Source organism: Petromyzon marinus, chromosome 29 (genome assembly GCF_048934315.1).
Source record: "Petromyzon marinus isolate PM22_M1 ecotype Great Lakes invasive population chromosome 29, UKy_Petmar_22M1.pri1.0, whole genome shotgun sequence".
Taxonomy (NCBI): domain Eukaryota; kingdom Metazoa; phylum Chordata; class Hyperoartia; order Petromyzontiformes; family Petromyzontidae; genus Petromyzon; species Petromyzon marinus.
Window position 1 is genome coordinate 13,233,217 of NC_133695.1, and position 27,177 is coordinate 13,260,393.

At 47.0% G+C, this 27,177-nt stretch overlaps 1 protein-coding gene across 1 annotated transcript in view; it reads right to left on the reverse strand.

Moving 5' to 3' along the window:
* Nucleotides 1–25,108, reverse strand: part of ASAH1 (N-acylsphingosine amidohydrolase 1) — a 42,599-nt gene extending 17,491 nt beyond the window's left edge. The window contains exons 1-10 of the mRNA XM_076070582.1: nt 24,677–25,108; nt 23,011–23,057; nt 11,678–11,768; nt 11,056–11,142; nt 8,531–8,609; nt 7,339–7,413; nt 6,010–6,055; nt 2,564–2,708; nt 1,562–1,616; nt 148–229 (exon numbers count right to left, since the gene is read on the reverse strand). Coding sequence (XP_075926697.1) covers nt 148–229; nt 1,562–1,616; nt 2,564–2,708; nt 6,010–6,055; nt 7,339–7,413; nt 8,531–8,609; nt 11,056–11,142; nt 11,678–11,768; nt 23,011–23,057; nt 24,677–24,745 — 776 coding nt within the window. The 5' untranslated portion in view covers nt 24,746–25,108. The remainder of the gene's footprint in view (nt 1–147; nt 230–1,561; nt 1,617–2,563; nt 2,709–6,009; nt 6,056–7,338; nt 7,414–8,530; nt 8,610–11,055; nt 11,143–11,677; nt 11,769–23,010; nt 23,058–24,676) is intronic.
* Nucleotides 25,109–27,177: the final 2,069 nt, after the last annotated feature.

Genomic DNA, 27,177 nt, shown 5'->3' on the forward strand with positions numbered 1-27,177 from the left:
GCGATCACAGGGAGAGAGACAAGCAAACTCCAAATATACAGGCTGAGGCCTAAAGTTTTGATGCCGTCCTCTCTCCGGCAATGTTGAAGAGTAACTTGCGTCACACCAGCAGTGGATTGATCCCGGCTGATGTGAATTGAACCTCACCTGGTTGCATTTTCCAGAACTGATCTCGTAAGGAAACTCATCCAATGGCCATCCCTCTGCCCCAGGATCCACTCAATAATGCCTGCTCACATCCACACAGATGCACACACACACGCACACACATGCAGGCACACACACAAGCACACATACGTACACACACACGCGCACACATACGTACACACACATACATGCACACGCACACACGCACACACTCACACATCATACGCGCACGCACACACGCACACACACACACGAGTGAATAGCCGCACGGGAGCGCCCTTCGTGGTCAGCGTGAACATCAACCCTCTGCATTCCAGCGTGTACCTATGTAGCAATCCAGACCGACACGAGCGATGCACGCACGCATCCAAACACGATTACTCGCAGATACACTACAAATAAACAAGCGCCCCATCACTATATATATGAACATACAAAGGTCCCCTGTATATCCTGAGCAGACTTTTGGGGCAAGTGCTGTTAGCGAGCACCTATGAAGGCCGGCACGGCACACGAGGGTGGGTGGCCAGCACCACGCCCGACCGCATTTGTTTTTCCCTCATTTCGTTAACACACCGCACCAGGTACTCATTTGAAGCTGAGTAGACCTAGGGGAGGCCCAGGACCAGTTGAGATAATTGCCACTAGTGTTGGTCATGAGCGGGAATCATACTTGGGTCGCCGGGTTTGTAGCGCAGCGCACTAACCGCTACGCCACCACTCTGCATGTATGCATCCAATAGAAATATACATTTAACACGTAACACCCTCCTCCACCCGACACAGCCAATTAATAACGTTGTCACATTTCAGGCAACCGCCTGATGATGCCGGCTGTAACCACCAGCGAAACGTCCGCACCCAATTGTGAATTGTGCGTGGATCGCTCTCCAACAACACCGGTGGTGCTGAAGCGGTCATAAATGTATACATTTGTTCACATGAGGAACTTTATTAAGTGGCTGTTAGGTGGAGGAGGGTTTTATGAAACCCGTTTTACTCATGTCATCTGACCCAAACATCTATATCTATTATCAATAAAAATACATATTAAACACGTTCCTGAACGCACGCCCAAAGAGCCAAAACATCTAGAGTCCAACAATAAGAGTGAACTTGTGTCTTGCATTGATTGACGTTATAGGAGCTGGGGAATTACCAAGTGCAACAATGCAAGGGAAGAAGCAGAAAGAGAAGCGCTGTGACCTGCAGTGTGGTGAGTGATGGGGTGAGTGTGTGTCAGTGGATGGGTGAGTGTGTTGTTGTGATGTGCAGTGTGGTGAGTGATGGGGTGAGTGAGTGGATGGGTGAGTGAGCGTGGTGAGTGATTGACACGGCCACATCGGGGGGTGAGAGCTGTGACACCGAGTTATCAGATCGTTCACAAAGCGGGGAGCGCGTCATCGCCACTGACCGATGTAGCCCCCGTCGATGTTGAAGCGCTCGTTCATTGTGAGGGTGAAGGCAGCCTGCACTCATGAACACATGCGCACCCAGTTACACACGCTCACACACGAACAAACGTGCACCCAGTCACACACGAACATACACGCTCACACACGAACAAACGCGCACCCAGGCACACGCTCTCACACACGAACACACACGCACTCACCCACACACGTGCACCCAGCGACACACGAACACAAACGGGTGCCCAGTCTCACTCGCACCCATGATACAAATACGGTCCCAAAATACAACTAGGAGCTGATGGGGTGGGCCAAAAACATTGCATAGCGTGCCAGAGCTAAAGCAAATGCCTCTCCTATTTACAGTGTGCACAGCCTGAGTAATGTACGTACAGGCTCCTTACAGTCAACATCCTCAGGTATCACACAGCCTAAGTGATGTACGTACAGGCTCATTACAGTCAACATGCCCAGGTATCACACAGCCTGAGTGATGTACGTACAGGCCTCATTCCAGTCAACATCCCCAGGCATCACACAGCCTAAGTGATGTACGTACAGGCTCATTCCAGTCAACATCCCCAGGTATCACACAGCTCAAGTGATGTACGTACAGGCCTCATTCTAGTCAACATCCCCAGGTATCACACAGCTCAAGTGATGTACGTACAGGCTCATTACAGTCAACATCCCCAGGTATCACACAGCTCAAGTGATGTACGTACAGGCTCATTACAGTCAACATCCCCAGGTATCACACAGCCTAAGTGATGTACGTACAGGCCACATTCCCGTCAACATCCCCACGTATCACACAGCCTGAGTGATGTACGTACAGGCCTCATTCCAGTAAACATCCACAGGTATCACACAGCTCAAGTGATGTACGTACAGGCCTCATTCCCATCAACATCTCCACGTATCACACAGCCTGAGTGATGTACGTACAGGCCTCATTCCCGTCAACATCTCCACGTATCACACAGCCTGAGTGATGTACGTACAGGCCTCATTCCCGTCAACATCCCCACGTATCCGGCGAAGTTGGTTGAGCGGAACACGGTCTTTCCCGAGCGCTGGAAGTCCAGGTTGACGACGAGGGGCGCGAGGCGCGCCGGCACCATCCACGAGTTGTTTCTGGAGTCCCAGCTGCAGACAGAGAGACAGAGACACAGAGAGGGAGAGCGAGACAGAGAGATAGAGACAGAGATGGGGGGAGGCGCATGTACGCGGACGCCGCAGCCTGGCAGAGTATGGAATTAAATGCAGCGTGGCACGTTGATGGGAGGTACCCCAATGGGTTCTCCCTTATCTCCAGTTGTAGCCAATGTTTTCATGGAGAAATTTGAGAAAGATGCCATCCAGGCATCCACCCTACGCCCTTCCTTGTGGAAGAGATACGTAGATGACACGTTCATCATCTGGCCACATGGCCTACCAGCTCTGGACCAATTCTTCAACCACATTAATTCCATACACCCAGCCATCAAATTCTCCTTAGAGGTGGAAAAGGATGGCAAGTTACCATTCTTGGATGTTTTAATCGAAAAGACACTTGATAGCTCAATGGGACACTATGTCTACAGGAAAGCCACCCATACGGATGCCTCCCTAAAACCTGACTCCCACCACCATCCATCCCAGAAGAAGTCCCTCATCAAAACTCTACACCATAGAGCTCGTTGTATTTCCGACCATCACCACCGAGCCAATGAACTGGAACACATACATCAAGCTCTCAAGATGAAATAATATTTAGACTACACAATCTGGAAAGCTATCACCCCAACCGTTGGGAAAGAACCATTTCATGACCCAATCAAAACCATCACCTTGCCATACATAGCAGGGGTCACCAAAAAGATTTACAAAATCATGAGTAAACACAAGATCCAGGTTCGATTCCACATAGTACATAAAATTCGTGATCTGATCCCATCTGTGAAGGATGTGATCCCTGACGTGCAATACCCCGGCGTCTACAAACTAAGCTGAGTCTGCGGCAGTAGTTACATTGGGGAAACGAAGCGACAAGTCTCGGACCGGGTTCGTGAACATAAGGCAGATCTGAAACAAGGTAGGACCAATACCTCAACCGTGGCTGATCATTGTTTTAACGCTGTGAGCGCACATGAAATTTATTTTGCCAAGACGACGGTACTCTCCCAACCCACTGGCTATCAGCAAAGATTCGTTCATGAAGCCATCCAATTGCAAACGAGAAGATGGGTACAAACTGAGCAATCATTGGAAGGACGTTATTAACCAGTTTAGGTCATAACTGGCTGTGATGTTCCCTACCTACCTGCCAATGTTACCAGTTATTTTCGACTCTCTGAGTTACATTCACTAACACACCCACCGTTGCTCGTTTTCCTCGATGTGGTGGTGGCTCTTACCGAGCTCTCTCCGATTTTACATTTAAATGCAAATTTCTTCCATTGACATGCTAATCTCTCAGTTTAACACGTAGGCTTTCGCGACCCAATATTATACATAATAAAGGTTTTTGGGTTAGATCGCGTTATTTATAAATGTGTCGTAACCCTCCACCACCCGACATGGCCAATCAGCAAAAAAAGTGTCACGTTGACAAAAGACAATTAGTTCACTACTTTAGCCCACCGGTGTGTTGAAGAGTGAATCCACAACATTTACAGTTTGAATACGACGTTTCGCTGGTAATTACATCCAGCATCATCGGGCAATTCGCCAGAATGGTAAAGCCCTCACTTGCTCTCGGTCTTAAATAGAGCAGCAGGGTGACGTCATCATTAACTCATTTCAGGCGCAGTGATTTGAGGCGGAGGGGGGGTATTGTAATTATATAATCGATTGGTAATCAGTTAATGGTTATGATTAGTAATGAGTTGTAGATTAGTAATTAGTTGTAATGTGTGTCATTGTGATTATATGCTACATTAGTAATCCGTTAATTAATGTGTTTCCCCTATAAGGAACTGTAATATGTATTATTTAATAATACGCTTCCAAGCCGCACTAAGCCTATAGCCATCAGAACGATTAAAGTTATTTCTGTTTCTCTCAATTTCAATGGATTCTCTAATTAGTCTTTGCCAGTAATAATTCGTTTTACACAACACTTCAACGTTATCAAAATCAAGTGAGTGTCCGTGTTGACAAGCATGTTCTGCCACTGCCGACAGTTGTGTTTGAGATAATTTAATAATTCTTTGGTGTTCTTTTAGTCTTATGCTGATGTTATGTTCCGTCTGTCCAATATAGCATCTGCCACATAAACAATTAATCCGATATACACCTTCTGTTGATAATTTAGGTAATTCGTCTTTAGTGCAAGATACTAGTTTTTGAATTTTGTGTACTGTACCAAATCTTACTGTAATGTTTTGCAAAACACGGGCTAATTTGTCATTTGCTCCTGAGATATATGGAATTTTATTTGTTTTAAGAATCTGATCGCTTTCAGCAGTGTTGCTTTGGGATCGTGATTTGGCATTCAGTGCTCTGTTAATTTGAGTATTATTGTAGCCATTCTGTCGTAGTGCTTCTTTAACGTGTTTGATCTCTCTCACTAGACTTTCACCATCTGACACTGTTTTAGCCCGATGTATGAGCGTCTTGATAAGAGAGGATTTCTGAGCTGGATGATGATGCGATCTGCATTCAGAGAGGCATCAGTGTGCGTTTGCTTTCTGTAAATGCTGTGTTATTTTACCGTTTATGCCATGTCCAAGCAAAATATCTTAAGTGTCATTCACATATCTAAACCAAAAAGATGGTTTTAACGTGCTCGAGGCAAATGCTCTTATTTCAAAGTTTTCCATGTACAGATTTGCTATAGCAGGAGATATGTGGATGACACTTTGGTTGTCTGGCCACATGGTAAAGATACACTTAATGATTTTCTAAATCATCTCAATACACAAAACCCGGCCATCCAGTTCACCATGGAAATGGAGGTGAATAACACACTCCCGTTTCTAGTTATGTGGCTTTTCTTCAGAAGCGACATGGCCACAAACGATAGCTCAATGAAGTGGCTTACCACATGGAAATTTATAGCAGATAAATACTTTAAAACGCCTATTGATTCTAAATGTGCAGGGAAAAACCGGAGAACCCTAACAAAAATCCACGTGACCACAGGGAGAACATGCAAACTCCAAATTTTCCAAAACAAACAAACACAATTGTTTTTTTTTATTTATCTGGTAAGGCCCCAGAGCTATGTAGCTCTTTTTCAGAAGCGAGCTGGCGATCACAAATGATAGCTCAACGAAGTGGCTTTTCACGTGGAAATTTACAGCAGCCAAATACTCTAAACGCGTGGGTCAAGATGGAACCCACAACCTCCTGCACACCGTGGTCGCCAGGTTTGTAGTGCATGACGTTCACCGCTATATAACCTCTCGTACACATCACAAACACATACGATCACTTCATCACAGACACGAGCGGAAACACTCACCCCATGAACAATCCAAAGTCCAGGTTTCTCGCGTGGTACATTTTCCCTAGGGAGGCGATAGTCACACGATTAGGTGGATGCTGTTGAAGCCCGTCAGCACCTCGGGCTCAAAGAGCCCCCCCCCCCTCTCTCCCCCCCCCATCCAAAGAAAGCCGTAACCTCTCCAAAACACCGCAGCGCCGGCGCGAGCACTCCAGGCTTCATGGGCAAGCGGACGGCGGAAGAACGCATTGCGGATCAGACACGGCGTCACGCTTTCACGTGAAAGCGTAAATATACTCGAGATCTTACTTTGTCTAGATATATGTTTGTGTCGTTTTATTCCAATGCGCTTGACAGCAGTTATAAAATTGTGGAGATAAAACGTGGTGGTGTAGTCATGGTGATGGTTAGGAGGACAGGTGAAGAGGTTAAGGATAGGAGTTGTGGTAGTGATGGGGGTAGTGATTGGGGTAGTGATAGGAGTTGGGGTAATGATAGGGGTAATGATAGGGGTAGTGATAGAATTTGGGGTAATGATAGGGTAGTGATAGGGGTTGGGGTAGTGATAGGGGTAGTGATAGGTGTTGGGGTAGTGACAGAGGTTGGGGTAGGCCTGGTCATAGTTGGGGGGGGGCACAGAGTATCAGTAGAACAGCCTAGGGAGAAGAGATGGAGGTTGTTTTAAGGGAGGAACGGAAGCAGGTCAGTGAAGATGGGTATACTCTCCAACACACTGGTGGGCTGAACTAGTAACAAATTGGCATGTTTTGTTTACATGACATACCTTACCGGTTGGCTGTGTTGGGTGGTGGTGGGTTAACGACACATTTATACTTACGCGATCTAACCCAAAAAAAACCTCTATTATGAGTATGTAACCGTACATGGAGGTTGCATGCATAGCAGGCCGAGCTGAATTCCCAGGGCTTGTATAGCATGTTTCTATTCTATCCTTGCATAGGATGGCAAAATATTCAGGAGTTAGATACCAATATCGAGGTTTGCTAACGACGACGAGAGGACTTCAGGAGTTAGAGGTTGTGTAGTTTTGCTATTCCTCCTCCTCGTCTGTTGGAAGCGGCTGCAGTGCTTTTGTTCACAAAAACCTTTACCTCCAATTAGCACGGTTGACTACAAACGGTGCGAAGGAAGTTCAACATACATACGTAAGTAGATATTCTACGTGATCACAAAGCTTCCTGCTCATCTGTGTTATCAAACGCAGCGAATTTGGTCATTACCATCATCCTTTAAAAAAGCAATTATTTTAATTCTGCATGCAAATTGAGGATAACCTCCACAGAATATCAGTGTATCAGTGCCGCTCTGTGTAAGAGGGTGGGGCACCTTTGGTGTCCATGGCGACCAACGACGTGCAGACGGTGAAAACCTCGTAGAACACATTGTAGAGAACCACCTCACCTGCGTAATGCACACATGCGTGTAACACACACACGCGCGTAACACACACAAACGCGTTACACACACGCATAACACACACACGGAAGAAACACACACGGAACGCAATAAGCACGCAACAAACACACACGCATAACACACACGCGCACAACACACAAACACGCCTAACACACACACACACACACGTGTGTAACACACACACAAGCGTAACACACAGACATGTATCAAACACACACGTAACACATATAAGCACAACACACAAACACGCCTAACACACACACGTGCGTAACTTACACACATAAGCGTAACACACAGATACGTAACAAACACACACAAATATAACACACGCGTACAAAACAAACACGTAACACACACACACACACGTGTAACTTACATGTGCGTAACACACGAGCCCGAAACACACACATGCATAACACACACATACGTATCACACACAAAGGCATAATGCAAACGCGGGTAACTTTAAAAGTGACACTGGAAGGATGTCCTATTTAAATGTGTGTGATGACAATGTGTGTGTGTGTGAAGCACACTGTTGTTGTATGTTGATCACGTGCTATTTCCGTGCCCAGTGCAAAAGTCTAAACTAGCACGTGGTGTGTGAACGCGTGAGTATTTACACACGCACACGCATCGCGTTGTGTCTGGATGTCCGTCATCGTGGTACACCGTGTCTGTGCGTCCGTCACCTTTTCTGTGTGTCCGTCATTGTGTCTGCCACCATGTCTGTGTTTGTTATCGTGTCTGTGTGTCTGTCTTTGTTTTTGTATGTGTCATCGTGTCTGTGTGTCTGTCACCATGTCTGTGTTTGTTATTGTGTCTGTGTTTCTTTCATTGTGTCGATCATCATGTCTGTGTCTGTCACCGTGTCTGTCATTGTGTATGTCATTGTGTCTGTGTGTCTGTCATGCCTGTGTGTCTGTCATCATGTCTGTGTGCCTGTCATCGTGTCTGTGTGTCTGTCATCATGTCTGTCACCGTGTTTGTGTGCCTTTCATTGTGCCTGTGTTTGTGTCATCGTGTCTGTGTGTCTGTCATCGTGTCAGTGTGTCTGTGTGCCTGTCATCATGTCTACATGTGTGCGTGTGTGCGTGCGTACCCAGAGGCACCCCAGAGACTTCGGAGATCCCTTTGAGTTCATCTGCAAAAGGGGCTGGGAATGTGCTAGCGAGCGGGCCCTGCAAGACAAGCAAGCACACACACATTACACACACGATAAACACGCAACCTACACTTATACACACGATGTACACATATCGCCTTGCATATAAAGACAAAGCTCCCCCATATAGCCTTAATGGACTGTTGGGGCAAGTGCTGTTAGCAAGCACCTATGAGGGCCAGGGCGGTACACGAGGGGGTGGGTGGCCAGCACCATGCCCGGCTACCTTTGTCTCCCGAGGGGGGATGTTTACTACACACTGTAGCCAGGTACTCATTTGAGGATGAATCGACCTAGGTGGAGGCCCAGGAACGGTTCAGATAATCATCACCGGTGTTGACCGTCAGCAGGAATCGAACTCGGGTCGCCCGGTTTGTAGCGCAGCGCGCTAACCGCTACCCTACCGCTCCACACCTTGCATATATACACACACACACACAATTAAACATGACACAACTGGCACACACAAGTAATACGAGGTGTGTGCGAGGTGAGGTGCCATCTGGAGTGGGCATGATGCCCGTGGGCTGCAAAGAGAGGATAGGCGATTATGCGAGTGCAGTGATTACAACACTAAACTACACATTCGGTGTCCCGAGTTAGATTCCAGGCCACGGGTAACATCAGCGGTAATTACCTAAACTTCCCATGACCCCTTATTTTACCAATCCGCACTGACCAAACTAACATTAAAACTAAATTATTTTATTTATTTTACCAGGTAATGCCCGACTGAGCTATGTAGCTCTTTTTCAGAAGCGACCTGGCCATCACAAATGGTAGCCCAACAAAGCGGCTTATCATAGCGTAGACATTTATAGCAGCCAAATATTCTAAATGTGTGACGTTTCTAAATATGGAGGGAAAAACCGGAAGACCCGGAGAAGAATGCACGTGACCAAAGAGGGAAGAGAAACACGAAAACTCCAAATATACAGCAGGGGTCAGGGTCAGGATCGAACCCACAACCTCCTGTACACCAGGCGAGGTAGTTAACATCTCGCCACCATGATGCCCTCGGGGTGGTGAAGTATGGTTAAAGCGCGGGGAGGCCTTAATTCCAGCAGTGGACTGACAAAGGCCGAAATTACAATGAATTTTATTTTAAATTGGATTCTGAAGAGCCCCAAAAGAGCCACTCCTCTTACGTTCCGAAGTGAGTTTTGTGCAAATGCATATCTGTCAACCCCTTATCAGTACCTACCTTATTACAGACCAATTCAGTCCTTCATTGTTACCCTGTGCCCTTATAAATCTCAACGCTCATCCTACAAAGTTCCATCATAAGGGAGAAACACAAACAAATAGACAAAACATTTGTTTTGCCCGTATTGAAACGTCTGTATGCCGTATGGACCTGAAAACTCAATTTCCCTGTACAAGAATATGGAGTAAACCGTATGGGTTGACAGCGATGCAAGTACGTGCCCCTCATCCGCTGTCGGAATGTGTTTGGCCCCGGCCACAGGAATGTGTAGTCTTCACCTTGGGCTCAGGGCTGAGCTCGCTCGAACAGGGAGATACCACACCTTGACTTTGCCCTGAAGTGATATCAAGAAAACCTCTATGGTCGCAGATTTGAATAGAAATGTAGGTTTTGTGTCAGTTTTATTTTGTGTAACCAGATGAGAACTTGAGGGACCCGGGATGGAGTCTCGTTCGGCAGAGTGACCCGGGTCACCAACAATGACAAGAATAAAAATGAATAAAAATTAGAAAAACAGAAGCGTATCACGTGAGGAGTTGAAAATATTGGAAGACATCATCGATGCAGAGACGTGATATCCAGAGTGAGATTTGGTTTCAGAGAAAGTAGGTTATTGGCCATTTTTGTCCCGGAGAGTCTAGAAGTTGGTGCGTGGACGTGTGTTGGTACGTGCTTGGACTTGTGTTGGTACGTGCGTGGACTTGTGTTGGTACGTGCGTGGACTTGTGTTGGTACGTGCGTGGACGTGTGTTGGTACGTGCTTGGACTTGTGTTGGTACGTGCGTGGACTTGTGTTGGTACGTGCGTAGACGTGTGTTGGTACGTGCGTGGACTTGTGTTGGTACGTGCGTGGACGTGTGTTGGTACGTGCGTGGACTTGTGTTGGTACGTGCGTAGACGTGTGTTGGTACGTGTGTGGACTTGTGTTGGTACGGGCGTGGACGTGTGTTGGTACGTGCGTGGACTTGTTTTGGTACGTGCATGGACTTGTGTTGATACGTTCATAGACGTGTGTTGGTACGTGCGTGGACTTGTGTTGGTAAGTGCGTGGACGTGTTGGTACGTGCGTGGACTTGTGTTGGTACGTGCGTGGACGTGTGTTGGTATGTGCGTGGACTTGTGTTGGTACGTGCGTGGACGTGTGTTGGTACGTGCGTAGACGTGTGTTGGTACGTGCGTGGACTTGTGTTGGTACGTGCGTCCTCCTTGTGATGCGCTGCAAAGTCTGTGCAGGAAGGTCAACTGGGGTAAGTACCAGAGCGACGTCAATGATCTCCACGAGCTTCCCACTCGGGAAGAAATCTCCTGCCAGCTGCTTAATCAGGTCCACCAGTGACACCAACTGTTCACACACACAAAGACAAATATCCCCATACAGCCTTAACAGACTTTTGGGGCGAGTGCTTTAAGCGAGTACCTACGAAGGCAGGGGTGGGTGACCAGCACCACACCGGACCACCTTTGTCTCCCGAGTGGCGATGTTGACACACCGCACCGACTACACATTTGAGGCTGAGTCGACCTAGGGGAGGCACAGGATCGGTTCAGCTAACCCCCTCACTGGTGTTGGTCATAAACGGGAATCGAACTCAGGTCACCGGGTTCGTAGCCCAGCGCTAACCTCTGCGCCACCGCTCACACAAGCACGCGGTTCACCCCATCTGCTCATTACAAACCACGTGTATAGCGTTCTCAATTGTACTGCGCAATATTCTTACCTGCTGCTTGTACAACCACACATGCAGCTGCACACAACCCCTGGCAGGTGCAACACGAAGTAAGAATGAACCAGCACAATAGTGAACCAGTGCAATCGTGAATAGAGGAAGCAATCGTGAACTAGCGCCCTTGCTCAATGCGCTGGGGGGGGCACGCACCTCGGCTTTCTTCTCGGTGATCAGCTTGGTCCAGCGTTGGGCTGGCGGGAGGTCCAAGTCGATCTTGTACCAGGGAACCTGCCCTTTGTACCTGCAATCACAGGCGCGACCATCATTTTCCGCTGAAGCTGCCAGACCTATAACCCAATCAATCGGTTGGTACCAAATAACTTAATTCCATTCATAAATTTGATCTTTAGTGATACCAAAGTTGGCCCACCGGCAAGTTCGCGTACAAGGATTCTGCTTGTCCTTAAACCTGCATGTGATCATTGACTCCCCCCGAAGAGTTTTCCCCACCCAATATCTGTCAACTGGAAACCACCACCACCTCCTCCTCCTACGGGTCAGAGACGGGGCCCAGCGGTTAGCGCTGCGTCCGCCGTCATTCCAGAGGCTCACAATTCGAATGCAGCCATCGCCCTCCCCCCCCATTATTTACTGCAGGAGAAATAACCACGACAATACCATGCGGTGGACGTTAAAGATCCCCCGACGTCCATCGCAAGAGTAGCCCATTGTGTGCTGGCGTATGAGTCCAAATTTTCCAAAACAAACAAACAAACACAATTGCTTATTTTTATTTTATCTGGTAAGGCCCCAGAGCTATGTAGCTCCTTTTCAGAAGCGAGCTGGCTATCACAAATGATAGCTCAACGAAGTGGCTTTTCACGTGGAAATTTACAGCAGCCAAATACTCTAAACGCGTGGGTCGGGATGGAACCCACAACCTCCTGCACACCGTGGTCGCCAGTTTTGTAGTGCAGCATGTTAACCGCTACATTAACACTCGTGCGCATCACACACGCACGACCACTTCATCACAGACACGGGTGAACACACTCACTCCATTGCCATTTACTATTTTAAAAATTTCATATTTTTACCAGGTAAGGCCTACTGAGCTATGTAGCTCTTTTTCAGAAGCGACCAGGCCACAAATGATAGGTAAACAAAATGGCTTATCACGTAGAAATGTATAGCAGCCAAATGTTGATTCTAAATGTGGAGGGAAAAATGGGAGGACCCAGAGAAAAATCCACAAGACCACGGGGAGAACACGCAAACTCCAAATATACAGCAGGCGTCAGGGTCGAGATCGAACCCAAGACCTCCTGTATACCAGGTGTTGTAGTTAACATCTCGCCAAAAAGAAATGACCCACAAATGTCAATGAGTATTATATATCGCAATCATCGAATGGCCCCAGATCACTCTTGTAAATGAGACTCACCCTAGCCTCTTGTGCTCTCACCTCGCTAAACAAAATCAACATACAAAATTGACTTCAATTCCTATACGCCCTCCTCGCACATGCCACATCTGTCACCACGCAGAGCTAAGGCATGGCGCTACTAATAGGATGCACAATGGTAAGTTGAGAGAAATGCGATTCTAGCTCCCAATGCTACAAGATCAATTGAGACTGACCTCGTAGATAAGAATAATAATTGCTCAAAGGCAGCTCAGGACACACAGCCCAGGTAATGCATCTTCAGCATCCTGATGTAAGTTTGAAGCTTAATTTGTGAGAAGTAGACTTTAACATCAATACCCATCACGCGAACTCCGGTCATCCTCGCGGCGGCTTTTGTCAAGCCACCGAACAAAGACGGTCACCGCATCATGCGCTTTTAGATGCGTTTCTGCGGCCGTCTGGAATGCTCTTCCTTCTGATATTAGGAAGCCGCTGGAGCGATTCACTTTTAAATCATCTCGATTGAAAACTTTTCTTGAGAACTGCTTTTTGTTTAGTTTGTCCTTCCCCCGCACCTCCGATGAGCGCGGTTGGCTACGTAAGGTGCGAAACAGGTTCACCGTACATACATACGTATGTCCTGTGATGCCACCACAATGAAACGTACGAGTGACATCAGCGATGCGCAACAGTGACGCTCCTCACCGTGGAGTCTCGTTTCTCACTCGGGAAGCTTTAGACTTCCTGACCTCCCTCTAAATCAGACACCTCCACACTTCTCTACAGCAGACTCCCTCCGTCTGCCCTGCATCTGCCCCCAACAGCCGCCCACTGGGCACCCTCTGCTCCACTTTGAATTCCTATGCAGTTTTCCGGAGGAGAGGCAGACGGGATATCAAATGGCCACTTAATTGTCCCATTCCCACGTGCTCTGTGCGAGGTTTAGAGTTTGAGAAGTGGTCTTCTATTTCCCCCTGCCTGACCACGTGGACCGTGATTTATGTTCGTGTTTACATACCGTACAGGCTGTTTAGAGATATCGGTTCAAATGCAGAACAGACTAATCCGTTCTTTCCTGCACTAAAAACCTCCACTATCCAACACTACGTCAACATTCACCATTACACAACGTGCCAAAGCCGTCATTCTCTTCCGATCGCAGCTGCACGACATCACAAGTCACCACTCGTGATAAGGGGACACTTAAAAACCCTAGTCCGTCACGTCTATATTATTCCAATGAATAACTTTCATCTTTTCGGGGTGTACAAATTCTGTGCGGTGTATTTCAGTGAGGAAATGTATACGGTTAAAATTGATAGTTAAAAACGGGAACAATTCCATCAGAGAACCACGATCGTGTTTGACTTGGAAGGAATTGAGGACCACCACTAAGGCAACAACACCACCTTGTCAGAGTGCTGTTCGTTAACCAAGCACACAGCGATTAATGAACCCACGATCACATCGGCAGCCATGCCCCCCCCCCCCCCCCCGGCTGTTCACCTCCCACTGTTTCCCCCCTTCTCTCCCTCTCATCCTCCACTCTCCCTGTCTCCCCACCTTCTCTCCCTCCCATACTCCACCCACCCCCTCTCTCCCCCCCCCTTCTCTCCCTCCCATCCTCCACCCTCCCCCCGTCGCCCCACCTTCTCTCCCCCTCCCATCCTTTTGTGTAATATCATTCCATAATTGCCCTTTCTCTGGAGGTTATATTCCTCCCATTATTCCACTGCTCATTCCACAAGGCTACATACCTCAATGGGCCTTACCTGGTAAAAAAAAGCTTGTTTGTTGACCATACTTCACCGCACTGGGAGGTTACCCTGGAAATGGTTCTGACATCGCTCGCCACTGGTGATAGGTTGGGAATCAAACTCAGTTGGCCGGGATCAAGAGAGTCCAGTGCACCTAACGCTAAGCAAGGAGCGCCCTCCAGTGGCGAGAGATGGAACTGCTGCCAAGATCGAAGATCTTTTCTCAAATTCGCCGTTGACGTAAATGAGAGGGGGAGTCATTGACAGCCAACAGGAGTCCATACCTGTCAACCCATACGGATTAGCCGTATTCCTGTACAGGGAAATTGAGTTCAGGTCCATACGGCGGACAGCCGTTTCAATACGGGCACATTTTTTGTCTGTTTGCATTTCTCCCTTGTGAAGGGACTTTGTTGGATGAACGTTGAGATTTATAAGGGCACAGGGTGACCAATAAGGTCTGTAATAAGGTAGGCACTGATAAGGGGTTGACAGGTATGAGAGTCACCCACAGAATCCGCCACTCATTTCAATGTCGACCCCTGTAAATGTGCTCAAACGAACGAGACGGCAGTGTGGTGGATACAATCGTCACCACTAGACGAATTGCGAACCCCGCTAGAACCTTAAACGCCATATACATAACCTGTTCTCCTATAACGTGACAGTTGCGTTCCTGAAGAACACTGCGTTATGGAAAAATCGCGTTTTAAGATATAATATAATATAGGGTAAATCAGTCCGCAATAATGCGTGAGATGCGTACGAAGGCTGAACAAAGACTGAGGCACGTGGGTAGCATCTAGAAGCATCCAGCAGCATCTCGCCTTGTGCAATGCTACGCCGAGGCAGCCGTACGACCGCTTATTCCCACTCAGGCAACGTAGTTCCCCGTTCACTCGATCGCGGTATATCCAATTGGCATCCGCGTGATTGAAAAATGTGCTCCCTCACACATTCATCATGGCGTTATTTCCAATTCACTTTTATTAAAACAAAATGCGTTGTTACAGAACAGACCATATCTAGTTTTGGAATATCTAGGATTTTGCCTCGGTCCAGCTTGTCGTTGGAGAGGCAACACCTTCATTACAACACCCGGTGTCCACCCCCCCATCGTGCGGCGCTGAAATACCTGCAGGACACCGGGCCCACGATCACCTCCATCGCCTTTGTTTACATAATCTTAACAGTCACGCGCCACGTGACCATACCTCACATACTTGAGTGGATAAAAGCCGAATTATCAGGTCAACGGTCATTTTTAATATATGTTACCTCGTTCACAAGATAATTAACTTGTCATATGACTCCTCCCTCATTGAAATTGACATATTTTAATAACTGCTCCTCGACTGCTGCACAATTTCAGCAGCGCAGCGGTGGCGAGATGTTAACTTGTCTGGTATACAGGACGTGGGTTCAATATCGACCCTGACGCCGCCTGTATATTTGGAGTTTGCACGTCTTTCTCCGAGTTCTCCAATTTTTCCCTCCACATTTAGAATCAAAGTGCGGTTACAGTGTTTGGCTGCTATACATTTCCACAACAGCCACTTCGTTGAGCTGTCATTGTGATAGCCAGGTCACTTCTGAAAAAGAGCGACAAAGCTCAGTGGGCGTTACCTGGTAAAATAAAATAGTTTAGTTTTAGTTTTTAGTATCTACCTACAGTGCTTGTGTAGTGACATAGAATTGGTCACCACGTAACATAGCGCTGGTTGCTGGCAGAGAAGGGGATCTGCAGCTGTAGCGCCCTGTCTGACAGCAGGTCACGTGATAAACCAGAGAGAAGGATGTAGGGGAAAGGTTACAGAGGGGGCACATGAGGGAAGCCGGGAACTCGCTAGTACGTTCTAGAAAGGGGGTGTGGCTGGGGCGGAGCGAGGCCACGCTGGGAGGATAAAAGGGGACTCCGAGCAGGAGCTCGGGGCTGTTGCATGGAGTGGGATCCTGTCGTGTTGCTGGAGTTTTCGCCGCCGTCTATGTCTTCACCTGTTTGCATTCTGACCACAAGCATTGTGGTTAATGCAGACATGATTCCTTGTAAAAGCTTTCAGTTTGGTGTTTTAACATCTTAACACCTTGATTTGAAGCTTTCGTGACTGCAGGAATCCATACTCTTTGGTTCTTTCGGTAAAGTCACGTAGGTAGAAATAAAATAAAACAAATCACGACGTTTCGATCGCAACACAAGCGAACTTCATCAGGTGGGACAACCACAGCAAGAAAATGCTGAAGTCGGCGGGAGAGCTGCCGTGGCAAGAGGTTATATAAGTATGAGAGGGGGGAGGAGGCAAGGAGGGGAGAGAGAGGGGGGGTAGGGGGAGGGGGGGGCTGCGTGAGCGCTAGGGGAAGAAGACGAGAGGTTGGGGGTGGGGGGAAGTGGGCGGGGCTAGAAGTGGGAAGGTGGTGGAAGAGAAAGAGGACGTGAGGCTGGGGGGGGACGTGGGCGGGGCTAACAGTAAACCAGCAGGTACGATGGAAACAAGTGAAGGCATGACCTGATTGATAAGATCCATCCAATTATTCTTCAATTTGTATCCATCTGCTCGGTTGAAGTTTTGTCTGTTTATATATGTGGATGGCTTCATGTACTTGACACCTTAGCAATAATTGAAGACTTGGTCCAACATGAACTGAATTCTGATGTACCAACTTTGGTTAGGCACTGCCTTACCAACACTTACTTCACCTGGAATGGTACTTTCTACAAGCAAAATGAAGGTACCCCCATGGGTTCCCCCTTATCACCAGTTATAGCGAATATTTTCATGGAGAAATTTGAAACAGATGCCACCCTACATCCTTCCTTGTGGAAGAGATACGTAGATGACACTTTCGTCATTTGGCCACATGGCCTGCCAGCATTGAACCAATTTCTCAACCACACAATTCCATACACCCATCCATCAAATTCACCAAGTGGAGAAGGATGGTGAGCTACCATTCCTGGATGTTCTGTTTTTAGAAGAGGCTTGACGGCTCATTGGGACACTGTCCACAGGAAAGCCACCCACACAGATTCCTATCTAAAACCTAATTCCCACCATCATCCAGCACAGAAGAATTCCTTCATCAAAACACTACACCATAGGGCCCACTGCATCCGACCAACACCACCTAGCCAGTGAACTGGAACACGTACACATAGCCCTCAAGATGAATGGGTACTCGGACCACATTATTCGCAAATCTGTTTCTCCAACCATGGAGAAACAATCTCCTAAGAATCCAATCAAAACCATCACTTTACCATACATAGCAGGTGTTACCAAAATATTTCCAAAATCTTAAACAAACACAAGATCCAGGTGCGATTCAATACAGTACACAAAATCCGTGATCTAATCCCATCTGTGAAGGAGGTCATTCCTGACATGCAATACCCTGGAGTCAACAAACTGAGTTGTACCTGCAGTAGCAGTTACATAGGGGAACGAAACGACATGTCTCAGACCGTGTTCTCGAACACAAGGCAGATCTGAAACATGGCAGAACCAATACCTTTGCCGTAGCTGACCATTGTTATAACGCTGTGGGCTCGCGTGATATTGTTTTTTCCGAGACCAAGGTACTCTGAAAGCCTTCGGGCTACTATCAAAAGTTTGTTCATGAATACTCTTTGGTTCTATTCGGTAAAGTCACGTAGGTAAAAAATAAAACAAAAAATCACGACGTTTCGGACACAGCACAAGCGGCCTTCATCAGGTGAAGGGATCAGGCTGTCTCGAGGACAGCGCTGGAGTGGAACACAGCCACGCTCAGACCGCGACCTTTAAGCTGTGTGCGAGGAAACAAGGTGCCTTGACAAAGGAATTAGCATAAAAAATTAGCATTTGATTGCCCGACTTAGCATAGAAGTGGTGTGCATGCAAGTGCACATGCCGGTTGGCGCGGGGGGGGGGGAGTTTCCCTATTGATGGTGTGAAAAGGGAATTTAAGAGCTGCGAAAGTTTGGGGTACCACTACTTGAAAAATATACTGTACCATTGAAAATTAGTTTAATGTTTGGTTCGATTTAGAACATCTTTCCAATGGTTGCTTAATTTGAAACCATCTTCTCAGTTGAAATTGTGTCTGTGCTTGTAGATCTGAATTACCTCGTGAACAAACCCACGGGTTTTTATCAGAGATTTGTCCACGAGGCAATTCAGATCTACAACCGGCATGTGCACTTGCATGTACACCACTTCTATGCTAAGTCGGGCAATAAAATGCTAATTTTTTATGCTAATTCCTTTGTCAAGGCACCTTGTTTCCTCGCACACAGCTTAAAGGTCGCGGTCTGAGCATGGCTGTGTTCCACTCCAGCGCTGTACTCGAGACAGCCTGATCCCTTCACCTGATGAAGGCCGCTTGTGTTGTGGCCGAAACGTCGTGATTTTTTGTTGTTTTATGTTTTACCTACGTGACTTTACCGAATAGAACCAAAGAGTATGGATCCTTGCAGTCACGAAAGCTTTAAATCTAGTTTGTTCATGAAGCCATCCAGATATATAAACAGACAAACTTCAACCGAGAAGATGGATACAAATTGAACAAACATTGGAAGGATGTTATCAACCAGGTAATGCCTTCACTTGTTGTTGTTTATCGTACCTGCCGGTTTACTGTTAGCCCCGCCCACGCCCCCCCCCCCCCAGCCTCACGTCCTCCTCTTCTTCCACCACCTTCCCACTTCTAGCCCCGCCTACTTTCCCCCCCTCCAACCTCACGTCCTCTCCCCCGAGCGCTCACGCGCCCCCCCTCCCCCTACCCCACCCCCCCTCTCTCCCCCCCCCTTGCCTCCCCCCCCCTCTCTTACCTATACAGGTAGTCCCCGACTTACGATGGTCTGACTTACGATATTTCAATCTTACGATGGCGATAGCGACATGACAAAATTGTAAAATATTTTTAATTTAGCGTGGCAGACAAACACAGCAGCGTACGAGGTACGATACTGTACTTTATCATCGCCATCCTCTTCCGACAACTAAGTTAATGTAGCCATCAACAACCTAACATCATTCAAGTATGCAGACGACGGACAGAATCTTGATGAGTACAGTAGAATATGATACATTACGATACGTTCAATGCATGTATGATACATAGCTGTAGCGATTTCATTTTAGGGTTACCACGATACGATACATACGTTCAATGTATGTTAAAAGTTTTTTATAGCAGATAGGATTATTTCCTAAAAAAGCTTTCTATGAAATTGCATTTCATATAGGTAGGTTAAGAATTTACCTCATTGTTTACTTGAAATTTTACTGTGCAATACAGTATTGTAATTAATAAATACATACAGTATATAGTTTATACAGTACGGTACTGTAAATTGCTCTGTTTTGCTAAATTATCACCATTCTTTAAGACTCCTGGGAAGGCTAGGCCATTTTCGACTTACGATGGGGTCGTCGTAACGCATCTCCATCGTAAGTCGGGGACTAACTGTATAACCTCTTGCCACGGCAGCTATCCCAACGACTTCAGCATTTTCTTGCTGTGCTTGTCCCACCTGATGAAGTTCGCTTGTGTTGCGATCGAAACATCGTTATTTGTTTTATTTTATTTCTACCTACATGACTTTATCGAAAGAACCAAAGAGTATCTTAACACCTGTTTTGTTGCCAGAAAAAAGGGGAAAAACCCTATTATAATATTTTGGTACTGGCAAAGGAGATCCCATGATAAATAATTTATTTTTCAACAAGTGACGAGCCTGGTATAACGTGGGACCGTTTATGTTCAAGGTATCTTCTGCGTAAATTTGAGTGCCGTGCTCATGTTTTCGTATCGGACGCCACTACGCAAGGCACGCAACCCCCATTTTTCCTGGATGTCTGTGCACTTCGGCCATAGTAACGCGGAGTCATGGGTTTCATAAAAACCCAAGCACGTCATTCCAGCACCTTGAAAATTTACATGATAAAGGCGATTTACTTTTAACACCCCAAAACGGCAACACACGCGCACCTCCATATCATCTGAATCGGTTACTCGCGAACTCTGTATCATTCCATGGCGCACAGTCGAGTGTGTTCGATCTACGCGGCATGCCATCTGGCCCAACTTCGTGGGGAGGCGCGACCGAGGGAGCTGTTGAGAGGTCCGGCGGTGGGGGCTGACGGCCATCTACTGTCGTCAGCGCGGGCGCGGACCAACGGAGAGAGGGGGGGGAGGTGGGGGACTGGATCGGCCACTGAACGGCACGGAGGGGAGTTCGTCCATCCTCACTTGCGAAACAGTGACCTTCTTTCCTAGAATTCTGAGTATACCGCAGCGTACCTGGGACTTTGCAAAGCGCTGATCTCAAAGATCACGAGAGGGGAAGTGGTGTAAATTCTACCGTTGGGTTACACACCGATTATTTAGTTTGATTACTCCCGCTCAGTGCTGTCATTTGACATCCCCGGTTATCGCGGCTCCGAGTGGCAGTGGGTTCACTACCAATACTGTAGTTAATATTTTCTATCCACTGCTGGATGAAGGCCTCCCAAACGCTGTCACCTTGTAAACACGATGCATCTCACTCCTACAAAAGCTGGTCTCATCGCTCCATCTCCGTGGTTGTCGTTCCCCTTGGGTGCGTGCACTCCTTCGATTGCCATTCTATCACCAGTCTTGTTCGTCTGCTGCCATCGCTTCTGATGCCTCCTGACCAAGCCCACTTTACTTCCCTCAACGATCAATATGATGTTGCTGATCCATGTGTCTGTGAGTGTAATTCCAATCAAATATAAACACATACAAACAATACCAAAACAAGTTACAAAGAGTGGCTGCTATGAAATTAGAATTTAATGCTGTTTAGTATCTTGCCAGTGCAGCACAATCACCAAATGGTGATTCCTGTTGGACTGGAAACAGCTGAGCACCTCCCATGCCCTATGTGGCATTACCTAATGCAGTGCTCATGTAAAGCCCAGGGCCCAATGCAACCCCTTACACAAATACTTATCCGTCTCTCCCGGAACATCGCTGTGATTCTAACTCCAACCTGCGTAACTTTCTTACAATGGAAGATCAATCTTATCAACAGCTGTTTCAGCTACAAATACGAGGCCAGAGAGTGAGAGAGAAGAAATACTATGAGGTGGGCCACAGAAGAAATGAGACGCGGAGATGGGAGGAGCGATAGAGACATAGGACGAGATGAGCGCCAGAGTGACATGGAGAGAGAGAAATAAACACAGGAGTGAACCAAGGGACAACAGCGATATCGGAGACAAACATTTTATACAAAATTTGATTCAATTCTATTCTTGCATCTGGCAATGTGTTTAGGATCTACGGTGGCAAGATGTTAACTACCTCGCCTGGTATACAGGAGGGCGCGAGTTCGATCCCAAACATGACACCTGTATATTTGGAGTTTGCATTTCTCTTACCCCTTTGATTGCGTGGATTTTTCTCTGGATACTCCGGTTTTCCCCTCCACATTTAGAAACATCCATTTAGAGTATATGGCTGCAATACATTTCCACATGATAAGCCACTACTTTGAGCTTTCATTTGTGGCTAGGTCGCTTCTGAAAATAAGCTATGTAGCTCAGTGGGCCTTACCTGGTAAAAATTAAAATAGTTTAAATAGTAAATGCCAATGTTCAAGTCTTTTAGCCACGAGAGGGCTTCAGGAGTTCGTGTAGTATTGCTATTCCTCTGTTGACGGAGCGCAGACTACAGCGGTCTTACTATATTGTCCATAGTTTGGGTACCATGGCCACAATCGCACTACCGTGGCTTGTGTCTTTAATCGTAAATTTTACACTCATGAAGGAGATGTGTGCATCGGCCTGTTGATGTTCTGATGCAGTTGATGGTGACACACCACCAGTATCTTTGAGGCAGAATTTCAAAGCCAGTAGGTGCAAAATATGTGGGTCTTGAGTGAGTTGTTTATTCTACAGATGAAAAGACTGAAGAGTTCACACAGACAATGGACAAAAAACAAACACACTGAAGATCCACATAGAAACAGAAAAGAGACCACATTGAGGAATCTACCAGGCTAGAGAGATGCACACAACACGAGAGACGCACAAACACGAGAGGAAGTTCTGTATGACACCCGATAATTCGAGCCTCGACAACCGGTGAGATCGATTCTCCGAAACGCAAGGGATTCTGAAGCCAAGCGAACGCCTCCCTCCGCCACCAAAGACTTTGCGTGTCCCCTACGTGTCCTGCGGACACCACCGGGATTGAGCAGTGGTGTCTAGCACAATCTACCTGCTGTAGATTACGAGGTTTAAAGCCCAAGAGAAGACCATCTCTCTTAGAGAGCGTACGGACTCTTACTCAGGCATGTTTAAGACGCAGCAATGCGTGCAAGGAAACCAGTCGATCAGCGTGGAGTGTTGTTCACGAATGGTAATCCTTACGTGGGTCCCTTCGGGGGGTACATGCCACTCCGGCACTCTTCGGTGTACTGCACAAACCACACACAGAAGCAACACAACAATAAACGCCATTCGCCACTAGGTGGCAGTGCAACACAAAGACAATGATCCCCCGTGTAGCCTTAAAAGACTGTTGGGGAAAGTGCTGTTAGCGAGTACCTATTTAGGTAGGCACTGCACATGAGGGGGGGGGGGTGGCCAGCACCACGCCCGGCCACCTTTGTCTCCCTCGTGGCGATGTTTTTATACGTCGCACTAGGTACTGATTTAAGGGCTGAGTCGACCTAGGGGAGGCCCAGAGCCGGTTCAGATAATCGTCACCGGTGTTGGCCGTGAGCGGGAATCGAACCCGGGTGGCCAGGTTCGTAGCGCAGCGTAGCGCTAACCACTACACTACCGCTCCTCACAGTCTCTGTATGTTGTTACACCACACACACTAGCTGTAGTCGTGACTAGCTGTAGGAGTGTAGCTGTAGTCGTGACTAGCTGTAGTCGTGACGAGCTGTGGTGACTAGCTGTAGGAGTGTAGCTGTAGTCGTGACTAGCTGTAGTGACTAGTTGTAGGAGTGTGGCTGTAGTAGTGACGAGCTATAGTGACTAGCTGTAGGAGTGTGGCTGTAGTAGTGACTGGCTTTAGTAGTGACTAGCTGTAGTAGTGACTAGCTGTAGGAGTGTGGCTGTAGTAGTGACTGGCTTTAGTAGTGACTAGGTGTAGTAGTGACTGGCTGTAGTTGTGACTAGCTGTAGTGGTGACGAGCTGTAGGAGTGACTAGGTGTAGTAGTGACTAGGTGTAGTGACTGGCTGTAGGAGTGACTGGCTGTAGTAGTGACTAGGTGTAGGAGTGACTGGATGTAGTAGTGACTAGGTGTAGTGACTAGGTGTAGTAGTGACTGGCTGTAGTAGTTACTAGGTGTAGTAGTGACTGGCTGTAGTAGTGACTAGGTGTAGTAGTGACTGGCTGTAGTAGTGACTAGGTGTAGTAGTGACTAGCTGTAGTGGTGACTGGCTGTAGTAGTGACTAGGTGTAGTAGTGACTGGCTGTAGTAGTGACTAGGTGTAGTAGTGACTGGCTGTAGTAGTGACTGGCTGTAGTAGTGACTAGGTGTAGTAGTGACTGGCTGTAGTAGTGACTGGCTGTAGTAGTGTAGCTGTAGGAGTGTAGCTGTAGTAGTGACTGGCTGTAGTGGTGACGAGCTGTAGTAGTGACTAGCTGTAGGAGTGACTAGGTGTAGTAGTGACTAGGTGTAGTAGTGACTGGCTGTAGTAGTGACTGGCTGTAGTAGTGACTAGGTGTAGGAGTGACGAGCTGTAGTAGTGACTGGCTGTAGTAGTGTAGCTGTAGGAGTGTAGCTGTAGTAGTGACTGGCTGTAGTGGTGACGAGCTGTAGTAGTGACTAGCTGTAGGAGTGTAGCTGTAGTAGTGACTGGCTGCAGTGGTGACGAGCTGTAGTAGTGACTAGCTGTAGGAGTGTATCTGTAGGAGTGTAGCTGTAGTAGTGACTGGCTGTAGTAGTGACTAGCTGTAGGAGTGTAGCTGTAGGAGTGACTGGCTGCAGTGGTGACGAGCTGTAGTAGTGACTAGCTGTAGGAGTGTATCTGTAGGAGTGTAGCTGTAGTAGTGACTGGCTGCAGTGTCTCTCGGCTCACCGGTGGTACGAACTGGGCTCCCGCCAGCAGGGCGCCAAGCAGCGCTCCTAGCGCAGGCAGCAGCCTCATCGCTGATCGACTCGCACGGTGAACTGTGCTGGTGGACTATGACTCTGCTGGTGGACTATGACTCTGCTGGTGGACTATGACCCTGCTGGTGGACTGGGACTCTGCTGGTGGACTCGGGCTCTGCTGCGCCTCCACACCGCGTCTGAGTCGGCGCTGGCCCGGCTCGATCTCCCTGCACTGGCTTCCGCCTCCCGCGTTGATTCACCGATCCAAAAAAATCACGCAAATTGATGACGTACTTTCGATTCTTATCGAATTACAGCTTCTTTTAATGATCAATAATCAGCAGCTTCAGGCTGACGATCGGGAAGAATGATATCGAGACAAATCGTTGATGTCGGGCACAGACGAGAGAGGGAGATAATAGAAAAGAGGCGGTGATAGCGAGAATAAAGGGAATCGATTCTTGACCACAATAAAAATCGCCTCGCGGCCTCATGACAGCTGGTGGAGGAGTGGGGGGGTCACGTGCCGTATCACTTCTGTCTGCAGACCGCGGCGAGGTAAGGGGCCGTCCATAAATGACGTCACGCACCTGGGGGGGGGGGGGGTCAGACATTTGTGACGATGTGTGACGAGGGGGGGGGGGTGATAAAAGTGACGTCACATCAAAATGCGCAACTTTAAATAAATATAGCAAACACGTTCTACTTAATTAAATAGACTTTTTAGTAAATGTTTCTCCTACAACATCAGAGTGCAGCGCCACATTAAATACGCACTACAATGACGAGCTTAAAGCGATTTGAAGCATGTTTTATTTGGGGGGGGGGGGCAGAGCTTTGTGACGTCATATTTGAGGGGGGGGTCTGACTTTTTGTGACGCCGTGTGACGAGGGGGGGGGTCAAAAATCGTCCAAAATCGCGTGACGTTATTTATGGACGGCCCCTAAAAGAAAAGGTAAAAACGAACCTACCTTTACCCTACCTTTTACCTTACCACAATACAATCACTCTATCTGGCAACAAAACTGACACCTTTTTTTACAAGGAGTCATGTTTGCATTGACCACAATACCTGCCGGTCGGAATGCAAACAAAAAACGCAACTCTGATAATGTATTGGCACTGTCCCTGAAATTGATTGGTCCACACCCGAGATACCTTGTGAGACTAGCGCTCTAAGGAAAGCTGTTGGACCAGATGACGCCAAAAGGCGCACAACTCAAAGACAATGCACCAATCAGAGTATGAGAGCTCGGGGTAAGCATTTACACCATTGGAACCTCCTTTGCCAGTAGCAAAATATGATTCTTGTTTTTTACCCTTTTATCTGGCAACAGTATCGCTTACCCCGAGCTCTCATACTCTGATGGTGCATTGTCTTCGAGTTGTGCGTCTTTTGGCGTCATCTGGTCCAACACCTTGTAAGACTAGGCTCTAAGCCTCTAAGGAAAGCTGTCTCGGATGTGGACCAATCAGTTTCAAGGACAGTGCCAATACATCATCAGAGTTGTGTTTTTTGTTTGTATTCCGACCGCAGGTATTGTGGTCAATGCAAACATGACTCCTTGAAAAAAAGGTGTCAGTTTTGTTGCCAGATAAAAGGGTAAAAAACCAATGATCATATTTTGCTACTGGCAAAGGAGGTTCCAATGGTGAATCACTCTATCCTTACCTTTTACCCTTTAGCAAGGTAAGTTAAAAGGTCAAAAGCAACGAGCCTACCTTTACCCAAGGGGCAGTCCATAAATGACGTCACGCGATTTTGGCCGATTTTTTACCCCCCCTCCCCCCTCGTCACACGGCATCACAAGAAGTCAGACCCCCCTCAAGTATGACGTCACAAAGCTCTGCCCCCCCCCTCCTCCAAAACCATATTTCCATTTTGAAAATAAACATGCTTCAAATCACTTTAAACTATTGTCATTGTAGTGCGTATTTAATGTGGCGCTCCACTCTGATGTTGTAGGAGAAAACATGCATTAAAAAGGAGGCGTTGGAAAGCTGAAATTTAGCATATAATTCACTTGAAAATATTCAACGTCTAACTAAAACTGCAGATGTTCAGAATATTATATATAAATTCTCTTAAAATTATAAAATAATGAAAGTAATAACTATTTAAAAAATACTTGATACGTAGTAGAATGAAGCAAAATGGAGAGTACAATTATAACAATCATATATTCATTCCACAAAATGAAAAGCCCTGGTAGAATCATTAGAATCAAAATGTATAAGAACAATCATTAAAACATTTTACAAAATGTATGCCTCTCCATTCTCTCATGGAGAAGCAAAAATGCTCCTTCATGGAATAAATAAAAGGTGACCTTAGTAAATTTAAAGAATCAAATAGTTAATCATCAAAATTTATAAAAATTAGTGTTGTTATAACAATTCGATTCAATCTATATTTATTTAAAGTTGCGCATTTTGATGTGACGTCACATTTCTCCAACCCCCCTCGTTCCACATCGTCACAAATC